General features: G+C 37.4%; 1 protein-coding gene across 1 annotated transcript in view; it reads left to right on the top strand.

Moving 5' to 3' along the window:
* Positions 1–13,371, top strand: part of CPNE8 (copine 8) — a 195,622-nt gene that overhangs the window by 32,502 nt on the left and 149,749 nt on the right. Inside the window, exons 2-3 of the mRNA XM_079775534.1 lie at positions 4,436–4,476; positions 7,887–7,933. Coding sequence (XP_079631660.1) covers positions 4,436–4,476; positions 7,887–7,933 — 88 coding nt within the window. The remainder of the gene's footprint in view (positions 1–4,435; positions 4,477–7,886; positions 7,934–13,371) is intronic.

Raw genomic sequence — 13,371 nt, 5'->3', positions numbered from 1 at the left:
GAATCAATTTACGTTTGTTTTTAGGTTATTATTCCTTCTTCTCATAATAAACTGTTTTCTTGTATACCATCCAAGATTGCTATTTAATTATTTCTGTGTTTTTGTCTTCCTATTAAAATATATGTTTCTTGAAATAAGGGACCTTGTCTTTAATATTAATTGTGTCTTCGGAAGTGCTTAGTTAGATCTTAGGCCTAGAGTATTTGCTTGAAAATTACTTGCAGAATTGCACTGAAGTTTGAAGAGAAATGCTAACTTCCAGGTAGAGGAAGACAACCTGAGGTATCATTTTAAGAGGTGAACTGGCTGCTCAGTGTGGGTCTTGGAATGCCAGTTGAGAATGAAAATAGAACTGGCAAGACAACTATCATATTCGTTGTTGGCCACTTAGTACAGTTCTGTGCTAATAACTATATGAGAAACTGTTTTAAAATTGAAAGGTGACTTGAGCATAAAATCAGAGCAGGAAGGGTTATTGGATGAGCTAACTGACTGTTGTCCTCAGGGAGGATGGCCTGGTGCATCGGTCTCTGTCATAAGGGACTAAGACCTATGAGCATTGATAGGAAAGGTGGGACCTCAGGGAAGCCTTTCTCCTGGCTGATCCTAGAGAGATGTTACTAAATTCTTGCTTATCTACTCCTATTTCAGGCTTCATACAGAACACAACTTTTCTATTAACAGAGTGTTTCTTCATGCAGGTTAGAGTTTAATTGGTGGAGCCTTAGCTATTTCAGTTGAACTTGTTTAAGTCCACAGCCCAGGCATTTTAATTGGAATTGGAGGGTAAGTGGTTATTAGAACAGCCCGATTCACAGATCATAGTTTTCAAACTCATACATTGTAATTTCTTCAGGTAAATCTTCTAACTTGTACACTGTATTTTTTTCATAATTTCTTTTCAGGAATTTGTTCTTTTTCTTGTTTTGGCTGCATTTAGATTTATAGCCTAGAAAGACAGGATTTTTCACCTAGTGAAGTTTGACATCATGTTATAAAATTATAGGAATAAAGCTATAGGCATCCTAGCTCAAGCAGATGACTGGAGGGAAGGAGTAGTCTCCCTATATAAAAGCTGATAGGGAGTGTGTGTGTGTGTGTGTGTGTGTGTGTGTGTGTGTGTGCGCGCGCTATTTTTTTAAAGTGCCTCATGTGGAAAACAACAATATTTTTCTATTGAAAACACTTAGGTTTGGCCACCCTAGTTCTTTTTCTTCATTTTGTAGGCAGCCTCTCTCTTCAGATCAGTCCATGAACTAGAATGTATTTTATTTTACACTCTAGTAGCTCAACCAATAGTTATATTTTGGAGGCCTTCTACATTTCTAACATTCACAGGAAAATAAGTTGTTTCTTTTGGATTTCTCCAGACCGTGTGGCATTTTGTAAAGAACAGGGCAATGGGATTCAGAAGGCGCTGGCTGCATTGGATTATCCCGACCTGGGCTGTCTGCTCTTATTCATTTACTCAGTGTCTCTGAGCCTCAGCATACTTTGTTTTCTGATGAAACGGCCTTCGCAACAATACCTATCTTATTTTACTTAGTGTGAATGTGCTTTGTGTCTAATAGAATTTGGGAAGGTAACAATCTTGTATTCCTTTTATATATCTAACCTGGATAACATATTTTGACAATAACTGGCATTTTTCAGTATATATATTATTTAAGAATACTTGCCTTTTCCAAACTTTTCAAATTGTATATGTTTGGGTAAGTAGTCTTTGGAAATTAAATATAGTCAGAGATCCTATTACATTCATATGACTAAAGAATAGATAAAATTTATCATTAGACAGCAATGGGAAATTTAAATTGTACATTTCAGGGACTACGTTATGAAGAGTTTTATTTCTCTTCATATAAAAGATTTAAGGTTTTTTGTTTCTTTGTTTTTGACTTTACCATTATGTTTTATGGATCATAATGGCTGGAAGAAACAATGTGACCAGTAAAGTCTCTGATTAAGACTATTTATCTTTTTGTTGCTAGAAACCCATTATTTTGTATTTGTGGTTAAAATCAAATTATTTTCTTTTAAATAAGCATATAAGATGGTTTTTGAGTCCCGACCACTCTGCAATGTTTTCCCCTGTCATCTCTCTTTGATATGTATGAACTGTGAAAGAAAGTTGAATTACATTTTTTAGGACACTTAATTAGCAAAAACTGGAAACACAGGAAGGGCTGGAGAATTTCTCCATAAGTGGAGAACTACTTTTTGTAAATATATCACAGTAATTTCTCAATTGAAAATGTTTTAATTTACTGTTTACCAACCATTGCTGAGTCATGGTGTCTGCTTTTAGGGGACAGAAAGATTATTTTAATTTGATTTCTGACTAGTGATCTTTGAATCTGATTTAATTCCAAATATAGATATGGCTGATATTTTCTTTCTAGGAATAGAAATAACTAAAAGGATATCAGATTGATATGAAAACAGGAAGCCTTTCAAATACCAAGGGCAGGCAGATACATGCACACAAGTAATAGTCCTTGTAGAGCTTCAACATGGAATTCTTATAAGTATTAAGTATGGAAATATAATTTATGTATTATAAATTATTACTAATTAATGAAGGATGAGTATGGAGTACAAATTTAACTTTTAGAACCTTTAAGTCATTTGGACAGCCAAGTTTTTTAGACAAGGTTATAGCTTCAAATGATGACTTTTTAGAAAAAATTAGTTTTAAACATTTTTTTCTAATAATTATCTGCCTTATTAATCAGAGCATAGTGAACTTAACGTTTTTATATTCCTCAGGGTTATTATAAGCATAGGGGAAAGGGCTGCATTACTACTCATTGCATTTAAGAGGATATTCCAATACCAGAGAAATCCATGTATCGACATTTTCTGATTACCCATTTTTATTGTTGTAGAGGTGGAAATATCTGTAAAAAAAGAATAAATAGGTTCTAGTAATGACCTTGTCTACCTTTTTAATCTTTGCCTCTCCTGGGAAGAATCTTCAAGCAAGTTCTGTGCATACGCATCTTAAATTTCCAAACCATAATAGCGACATAAAGCTCATCAGGCTTGATGTCAGGCATGTCAGTAGATGGTGCTTCACTGTTGCCTTCTAATGCCAGGGACTAATGTGATCACATGCTCTGAATCCCAAACACTTTTGCATTAGCAGCAACTCACGATTCAATTCAGGAAACATTTTTGAGTATCTATGTACTCATTAATGAAGGAATAAAAGGAAACCTAAAAGTTAATTCTCTCAAAGGATTTTAATCTTAGATTGTGGCAAGTCTTGTTATCAGCTAATTGCAGTGCAAGGCTGAACAAATAAACCCCCCTGGCTTCCCAAACTCCAGTGATGTCTTTTGAATAAATACAGGCAGGTCTGTGGCGAGTTTTTATTTGGTTGTGTGTGTGTACTATATATACATATATAATATATTCCATACAATATATATGCATTATATGTGTATATGTATATGTATATGTATATGTATATGTATATGTATAATTTATACTAGAGGCCCGGTGCATGAAATTCATGCATGGGGTTGTGTGTGTGTCCTTCAGCCCAGCCTAAACCCAATCTGGGACCCCTCAAGAGATGTACGACTGCCCGTTTAGGCCCAATCCTAGACTGCTGCCTCCCAACCTCTCGCCTGCCTGCCTGCTTGCCTGATTGCCCCTAACCGCTTCTGCCTGCCAGCCTGATCACTCCCTAACCACTCCCCTGACAGCCTGATAGATGCCTAACTGCTCCCCTGCTGGCCCAATTGCCCCTAACTGCCCTCCCCTGCCAGCCTGGTCGCCCCTAACTATCCTCCCTTGCAGGCCTGGTCGCCCCCAACTGCCCTCCCTTGCTGGCCTGGTTGCCCCCAACTGCCCTCCCCTGCAGGCCTGGTTCCCCCCAACTGCCTTCCCCTGCAGGCCTGGTCCCCCCAACTGCCCTCTCCTGTCAGCCTGGTCACCCCTAACTGCCCTCTTCTGCCAGCCTGGTCGCCCCTAACTGCTCTCCCCTGCAGGCCTGGTCCCCCCCCCAACTGTCCTCCCATGCAGGCCTGGGTCCCCCTAAAATGTCCTCCCTTGCAGGCCTGGTCCCTCCCAACTGCCATCCCCTGCTGGCATGGTCTCCCCCAACTGCCCTCCTCTGCTGTCCCAGTCACCCCTAACTGTCCTCCCCTGCTGGCCTGGTCCCCCCCACCCCAAACTGCCTTCCCCTGCAGGCCTGGGTCCCCCCCAACTGTCCTCCCTTGCAGGCCTGGTCCCTCCCAACTGCCCTCCCCTGCAGGCCATCTTGTGGCAGCCATCTTGTGTCCACATGGGGGCAGCCATCTTTGACCACATGGGGGTGGCCATCTTGTGCGTTGGAGTGATGGTCAATTTGCATATTACTCTTTTATTAGATAGGATAAATATTTTGGCCTCATATTCATCTAACATTTTCTATTTTATTCAACAGAAATCTTCTTGACAGAGACACATTTTCTAAATCTGATCCAAGTAAGTATCTGTTTACTTGCTTTTGATAGTCTACTTATTTTACTTTCTGATTTTGCAAAAATTGTATGGAACTCATAGTTTTTGTTTAAATATTTGTTTTGAAGCCTGGAAAGAAAGAAGGGGAATGGACTCAAGTCCTGTGTGCTCATCTCCCTGGGCAATACTCTACCTAAAGAGGGAGTTGCTCAGCTTTTTGAGAATAGGATAGAAGTGCAGATGACTCCAGTGCAGGACAGTTCACCTTTGAATTATAGTCTCATGCTATGGCCATATGGCAGAAATCATATTTGAAAAACAATCATATGGGCCATGACTTTAAGTGTTTTAGTCACAGAGTAATACTCTTCCTTTTCTTTTTCTTTTTTGTAAATGAAAGCCGTGTATAAGGCATATATAACTACATGAAATATATAACATCTTGTATGAGCTGAATTTTTTGATTCCTAAATAGAGATTTTGAACATCAGAGATAATTTGTAAACTAAAAAAAATAGTTTGAATTAGAAAACAGCCAAATTAATGTATAAATCGTTTAGTAAAAATTGTGTATTATTTAGAAGTTGATATCTAATAGCTCTCCATCTCTATGAATGTATGAAAAAAAATGTGGTTTAATTATAGGGTAAAGGTTTTATCAGATGTTAGAATTCTTGAGGTAGTCATTGGGAAATGGCATTATAATTTGTATGTATTAAAATTTTCTGTAGCTCATTTGACAAGTGGGACTTATTTTTTAATCCCTTAATCTTTACCCCAAACCCTTAATCTCCCTTTGCAACTTCTCTTTATGGTTGACAGGATTTCTTACCTGTTTACAAATATGGCATACCTTGGAGATACACCTTGGAGGGTTCAGTTTCAGACCACCACAATAAAACGAGTATCCCTATAAAGTCACACAGATTTTTTTTTTTTTGTATCCCAGTGCATATAAAAAGTTATGTTTACACTATGATGTAAGTCTATTAAGTGTGCAATAGTATTATGTCTAAAAATATACACACCTTAATTAAAAAATAATATACTAACAAATGTTAGCCATTATTTGAGCTTTCAGTGAGTAGTAATTTTTTGGCTGGTGGAGGGTCTTGCCTTGAAGTTGATGGCTACTGACTGATCAGAGTAGTGGTTGCTAAAGGTTGGGATGACTGTGGGAATTTCTTAAAATAAGACAACAAAGAAGTTTGGCGCATCAATTGACTCTTCATGAACAATTTCTCTGTAGCATGCAGTACTATTTGATAGCATTTACCCATACTAGAACTTCTTTAAATATTGAAGTCAATCCTTTCAAGCCTTGATGCTGCTTTATCGCTATGTTTATGTAATATTCTAAATCCTGTGTTGCCATTTCACCAGACTTCACTTTATCTTAAGTAGGGGTAGATCCCATCTCCAGAAACCACTTTCTTTGCTCATCCAGGAGAAGCGACTCCTCATCTGTTAAAGTTTTATGATGGGATCACCGCAATCCAGTCACATCTTTAGACTCTACTTCTAATGCCATCCCTCTGGCTATTTCCACCCTATCTGCAGTCACTTCCTCTGCTGAAGTCACAGACTCCTCAGCATCATCCGTGAGGACTGGAGTCAGCTTCTTCCAAATTCCTGTTCATGTTGATATTTTGCCCTTGCCCCATGAATCAAAAAAGTTCTTAATGGCATCTAGATGGTGAATCCTTCTCAGGAGGATTTCCATTTGTTTCACCCAGATACAACAGAGGAATCACTATCTATGGCAGCTATCGCCTTATGAACTATATTTCTTAAATAAATAAGACCTGAAAGTTGACATTACTCCTTGATCCGTGGGCTGAAGAATGGCTGTTGTGTTAGCAGGCATGAAAACAAGAACCACCTCATCATATATCTCCAGCAGAGCTCTTGGATGACCACATGTAGTGTGGCTGAGCAGTAATATTTTGAAAGGAATCTTTTCTTGTCTGAGCAGTAGGTCTCAACAGTGGACTTAAAATATTCAGTAAATCATGTTGTAACCAGATGTGCTGTCATCTAGGTTTTGTTGTAGACTTAGCATAATTCCTAAGGGCCCTAGGATTTTCCGAATGGTAAATGAGCATTGGCTTTACCTTTAAATCACCCGCTGCTTTAGCCCCTAACGAGAGAATTAGCCTGTCTTTTGAAACCTTGAAGCCAGGCATTCATTTTCTTTCCTGAAACCTCATGAATCAAGCTCTGCTAGCTTCAGACTTTTCTTCTGCAGCTTCCTCACCGCCCTCAGCCTTCAGAGAACTGGAGCGATCAGGCTTTGGCTTAAGGGAATGATGTGGCTGTTTTGATCTGTCCAGACCACTAGAACTTTCTCCATGTCAGCAATAAGGCTGTTTTGCTTTCTTATCATTTGTGTGTTCACTGGAATAGCACATTTAATTTCCTTCAATAACTTTTCCTTTTGCATTTACAACTTGGCTAACTGGCACAAGAGGCTTAGAGCCTGTCTTGGCTTTTGACAGATCTTCCTCACTCAGCTTAATCATTTTTAGCTTTTGATTAAAGTGAGAGTCGTACAACTTTTTCTTTCACTTGAATATTTAGGGGCCATTGCATGGTTATCAATTGACCTAACTTCACTATAGCTGTGTCTCAGGGAAGAGGGAGGCCCAAGGAGAGGAAGAAAGGCTTGGGAACGACTGGTCAGTGGAACAGTCAGAACACACACAACATTTATCAATTAAGTTTGCCATCTTACATTGGCACCCCAGAACAATTATAATAGTATCATCAAAGATCACTGATCACAGATCACTAAAATCAAAATAACAATAATGACAATATTTGCAATATTGAGAGACTTACCTAAATGTGACACAGAGGCACTAAGTGAGCAAATGCTGTTGGAGAAATGGTACCAACTGACTTGATTAACACAGGGTTGTCACAAACCTTTTATTGTAAAAAAAAAAAAATGCAATATCTACAAAGTACAATAAAATGAGGTATGACTCTATTGAGGATGGGAGTTGCAAAAGTTAAATAGTGTATAATTTGTTCTAGGTTGTCCTTCCTGTGATGGCTTTGAGTACAGTAGGTATTTAGGAAAAACTTCTGACTTATGTCTAGTAGTATAAAACTGAAATGTTTTAAACTGTTAAACCGTAGTTTTAAAAGTTATCTACATCTGTAGCATAATGTAGAGACATTAGTAAATTATCATTATATTTTTTATGTGCCAAGCTTTCTATCTAAGTTCTAAAGATCTGATATAGTTTGTTCTTTGTTTCTTTACAAAAAAATTCAGCCATTTAATGATTTACTCGCAATTTTTTGGCAAGAGGAGGGCTGGGAATTAGGAATTAATTTTGGTGTTGTTTTTGCACAGTTGTAACATAAATTATGCATTCATACCCGATTTTTATAAATGACATATATATGTTTTTCATCTTTTGTAGTTTGTGTCTTATATATACAAGGAGTTGGAAATAAAGAATGGAGAGAGGTAAGAATTAAAATTTTTTTAAATCACTGTGCTGGAAGAGAGGGTATAAGTTACATTTGAGAATGATACTTTCCTGTTTTTAGTTGTTTTAAGTCTTTTTAAACCCAAAGATTGAATTTCTACTTCATTTTGTGAAAGTAACCGTTGTGTTTTATTTTTAATAATCCTGAATATTTGGCTCATTTATGACTTTCCTGTGGAATATTCTAGTCTTGAAACTTGTATTTTCCTCAGTCAAAAGTAAATTTAATGTGTTACAATTCTAATGTAACCGAAGTCTTACTTTTACAGGTCAACTGCTGATTTTCTAAAATACCGTTTTAAAGTGGGGGGGGGGGGGTGTTAAGTGTGCTGTGTGATATCAACTATCATCTGTTTACTGCCATTTAGTAACTTATTATTTGAAAATAAAGTAGAAACTCAGTTTCCTAATACAAATATACTTTGTTTAGTAAAGCAAAAGCAAGGAGGCAGAATTTCTGTTTTAGTCCATTTACTTTCTAATGTATGTCTAGGTTCCGATGAAAGCATGGATGCTGGCGGGGAGGGGAGCATATTCAAATGAAAGGCCTTTCCATCTGCTTGTAGCTGCTGGTTACCCCAGGAATTTAGTGCGTTGTTTTAATGAGGTTACAATTTCTGGTGAGATTTCCCTGGTGAGATCCGTGCTATTTGTTGCCACAGATTGCTTTGCAGCCAGCCATTTTACCCATGTGTCTCAATTCGTGAGAGAGAGGGCAGGAGTAGATCATTATAATCTATCCTCGAAACTGAGAGAACAAACCAATTCAAAAAGTGTCTCTACTGATAATGGGTAGGTGGGATACTGAGCACCAGTTTCTCTTATCTAATTGCTTCTGGTTATTCGATATTTATGTCAAACTCTGCATATACAAGTGTCAGCTCACCAGGCTTGCTTCTTCTTCGCTCCAAATGTAGCTGATAACATCACCAGCCAAAATATCCAACTGCAATTTTTGTAGCCATCCTTGACTTTCTCCCTACACCTCCCTCATTTAATCAGTTATTGAGTGTTATGAATTCTTTTTTTTCATTAAAAAATATCTCAGATAAGCCGTCTCCTTTATTTAGACCCATGTTATTTTTTGTTTTCTTATGAGTCTATGTCCCTCTCTCTTGTTGCTCTAGTTATTCCTTTGATTATTTTCCTGAGGAATATGCTTTTCTTTTGTTATTTCTCTGCAGTTCATTTTCTCAAAGGTCTGGGACCCTGCAGTGGAACTGCTGACTGACCAGAGGTCAGGCCAGAGAGGGCTGAGCATTTACCAGGAGTGTTTAGAAAATAGCGTGACTTGAGGGGCCAAAAAAGGAACTGAGATAAGACCCACAGGTACAGGAATAGGCATCTGGACCAAAGCAAATGCCTAATGATGAGGCTTTCCTGATGTTTAAGCAATGAGATACAGATTTCTTACTTAATTTACAAGGTCTTTTGTGATAATAACGACTGATGTTGTAAGCCATTTGGATATATTGACTAATTTAATTTGCACAGCAGCCCTAAGGGGTAGATATTATTTTCATCCTTATTTTACCACCGAGGAAATGGAAGCACAGGAGGCTTAAGTGATTTGACAAGAATTACCCAGTGGGAAAAGACAGAGGAGAGATTTCAACCCAGGCCATCTGGCTTCAGCGCTTCTGCTATTCGGCCATCTTGCTTTCCAGAACGCTTTTCTTATCCCAGCCTTTATATTTTGGTTTTATTAATGGAAGGACATTCTATAAATTGATTTTTGGAGCATTATACTTACTCTGTTAGGTTTGACTCTGAAGGAAAGACAATAGGAGAGGGAGGCCTACAATTTAAGGGAAAATGGTATAATTACAAACAATAGTGTGGTGACTGGTGTGGGGGGAGGTGGAAGAGAGTCTATGGGGGATACATGGTTATGGGATAAAATAAATAAATACAAATAAAACAGGAAACAATATTTTACCTGTTTATTTTTTCTCTTTGAAGGAATAGAAAGTACTAGTAAGAGGCAATAATACTTAAATGGGGTTATAAAAACAAAGTAGAAATTGAGACGGTGACAAGAAATAGGACACAGAATCATATAGAGTGAGTGGAAGGCAGATGGACAATATGGGGAAATACCAGTTAAGAGGCAATTTCAATAGACAGAATTGCAAAAGAATTAAAAGTGTTAAGAACTAGAGAATGACCTGCAAGAATTGAAAGGAAATGCCAGGTGCAAGAGACAAGCATTTTGTAGCTAACATCTCTTGCGTTTAGCAGCTAATTGAACATGCTCGATAAAGGAAAGAGATGGAAAAGTGAAATACACTATGTATATTATTCAATTATCCCAAACCACTTGAGAAAGATAGTTTCCTTATTTTGAGCGCCAGCGTAATATAGCGATTAAGGGAGTGCACCTGTCCTCTCAGTGTCTCTGTTCCCCCTCTGTAACGTGGGGAACGAGATAATGATTGTAGCTCGTGTGGTTACTCCGAGGATGAAATGTGAACCACTCATAATGACTACGTGTCTGGCATATAGTAAGCACGATATGATTTCGGATACATTGGAACTCTAAGAGTTCAAAAAATTTTCATAAGCATAATAAAACTAGTAAGTGGCAGGTAAGTAAATTCTTGCATTATACATTCCATAAAATTCATTGCACAAGTTGATGGGAAAATGACCTAAGGGATTTACTTGGCCTCAAACCTAATATAAAGCTGTGATGTTATACAGCTGCTAAAAAGCTAATGCAATCTGAGGATTCATTGATGGATGTGCAGTGCTTACATCAAGGAAGATAATGCTATTATATCGAGCTATACGGAATTGTCATTTTTCTAGGTCAAAAATGGTTGTGTTGGCAATTTCATGTCATTGAATCAAACACTTGTATTTTACTTTGGCGGGAGCAAATCTAGAGTGTTATTTTTCAACCATTCAAATGCCAAATGTGTATTTAAGGAGGGCTACCATCTTGAAGAAAGGTGTGGAAGCTATGCCATATCAATGAATGAATGTTTAACCTGAAAAATACAAAGACTCTGAATAGAATAGTCATAATAATTATCCTCAAATTCTTATTTTCATTTAGAAATGGGGCTATGCTTACTTGACATTGAAACAAACACACAAACAAACAAACAAAAAGGCAAACAAAAAATTTGGCCCAAAGGATGGAAGGACAAAGAGGCTTTATATAGTCCACGGTGAAGAAGACATTTGTAACATTTAGAGTATCCCACAGTAGAATGGGTTTTTAGAACTGTACCCTGGGACTCTAGTGTTAGAGTCCTGCATTCAGACAGGTGTTAGACTGATTCACCAGGTAAGAAGTTGCACTTGATTGGCTCTAATTTCCTCCCAAGTCTATGACTTTATGGTGGGTACTCATCAGTTCACCCAAGTATCGTTTAAGTATTGTACATTATTTTAAAATATAATAGCAAAAACCAGTATAATAAAGTGTGTGTGTGGGGGGTGGGTGGGGGGGACTTTCCTCCACCCTTCTAGCTTCTTCTGGTTGGTCTAATAATCAAATAGAGAGGAGGCAGATTAACAAAAGAAAATGTCCAAATTTAATTACAAATGTATATATGGGAACCCCACATGTATGGGAGAGTTACAGACCCAACATACCCAAGGGGTTCAGCTACACAAAGGTAAAATGAGGTATATATGGCATTCTGAGCTAAGGATGAGGTAAGGCACCTTAGGGCTTCAGAGGTGAGGAAGGTCATTGCAGGATGATAAGCACACCTGGTCAATAATTAAAAGTTTGCCCTAACCGGTTTGGCTCATTGGATAGAGCGTCGGCCTGCGGACTGAAGGGTCCCAGGTTCAATTCCGGCCTAGGGTATGTACCTTGGTTGCGGGCACATCCCCAGTAGGGGGTGTGCAGGAGGTGGCTGATCGATGTTTCTCTCATCGATGTTTCTAACTCTCTATCCCTCTCCCTTCCTCTCTGTAAAAAATCAGTAAAACATATTAAAAAAAAAGTTTGCCCTGTCCTATAGACAGGTCATAAAAAGTTATTTCTGGTGATAATTCTTTTTATGGGTTGGAGCCCTTATTTAAATTCTTTAAGGGAGAAGTAGAAGGTTCTCTTGAGCCTTCAAGGTCTCGATTGCTTTCAGCTTAAAATAATTCATATGCCTAAGTGCCTCACCTTGCGGAGGACTGGTTTGAACAGCCTTGATAATTATTCTCAGGATATTTGGAATCAGAACAGTAAAATGATATTATAGATGCTTGATTAATAATTTTAAATATATCTACCCATTTATCAATTTAACCTATATTTACTGGGTGGCTCTCAGCTGTAGTGATATGTAAAATTTTAAAATAGACAATATTTCTACCTCAAGGAGCATGCAATATCGTTGGAGAATTTTATCAGGAATGTCAGTATGTTTATGCAGTCATGTTACTGATTTAGGTGTCAGCACTATATCAATAATATAGTGGTTGTGTTTGTATTTGAATTTAGATGTATTCTTGAAAAATGTGTAGTAACTAGCCACATGATTTTATATTCTGGGATGAATTACTTTTAGGTATTAAAGAGGAATAAAAAATAAAAAGGAACCTAACATATGTTGAAACAAATGCTCCAAATAAAGTGATAGAAAGATTATTTTAATTTATTCTATAGCTGAAATCTGCAATTTTAAAATTATGTCTGACACTATTAGAATTACCCGCATATCATCAGTAAATTCTATTTAATGATTGTGAATTATCAAAAGCTCTCAAAGTAAAGGATCTTTTAAAACAAAAATTATATTTTAGTGCATAGTGATTTTGGAGCTAGAAATTATACTTAAGTGCCATGAATTATGAAAATACGAAAACCTCTTAGTGGCAAGTGGAAATAGCAAAGTAACCTCCCTAAGGATGCACACTTGACTCTGAGAGCTTCTGAAAATGTTGCAATTAACTCCTTTGCATTAAATTTTAGTTATCCATTAGTAATCTATTTTGTGAATTACTTTTAAACATGTAAAATTATAGAGTTGGTTCCAAATTTCCTTAGTATGCGATGAAAGAAAGCAAGCTGAAGTTGTTTGTAACCCACAGTGATTGTAGTTTGGAGGCAAATCTACTGCCATGTGCTGATTGTGATAGTTAGACACTGTCTCTGCTTCATTCCATTGACATTGAGCTATTGTCACACTTACTCATCTCCATACTGAATAATATCTGTATGATACATAAACACACATCTTCCGAAAGGATGAGATAATTCTTCATAGCTCAGTTTAAATGCTACTTTACCTATTGGTCTTTTCTAACCTTCACAACTAGAATTTCCTCCTTGCACCTTTGAAATTCCATAACTTCTGTTTCTTCCTTCAGGTCCTTGTCACCTTCTACTTTATATCATTCAACAAACAACATTTTCTTCTATATTTTATCTTTACTTCTTAACTCAGTGTTCCTGAAAGGT

This window comes from Cnephaeus nilssonii (genome assembly GCF_951640355.1).
Source record: "Cnephaeus nilssonii genome assembly, chromosome: 6".
In the NCBI taxonomy this organism is placed as follows: Eukaryota; Metazoa; Chordata; class Mammalia; order Chiroptera; family Vespertilionidae; genus Cnephaeus; species Cnephaeus nilssonii.
Note: the sequence above shows the minus strand (reverse complement) of the source record. Positions and strands in the feature narration are given on the sequence as shown.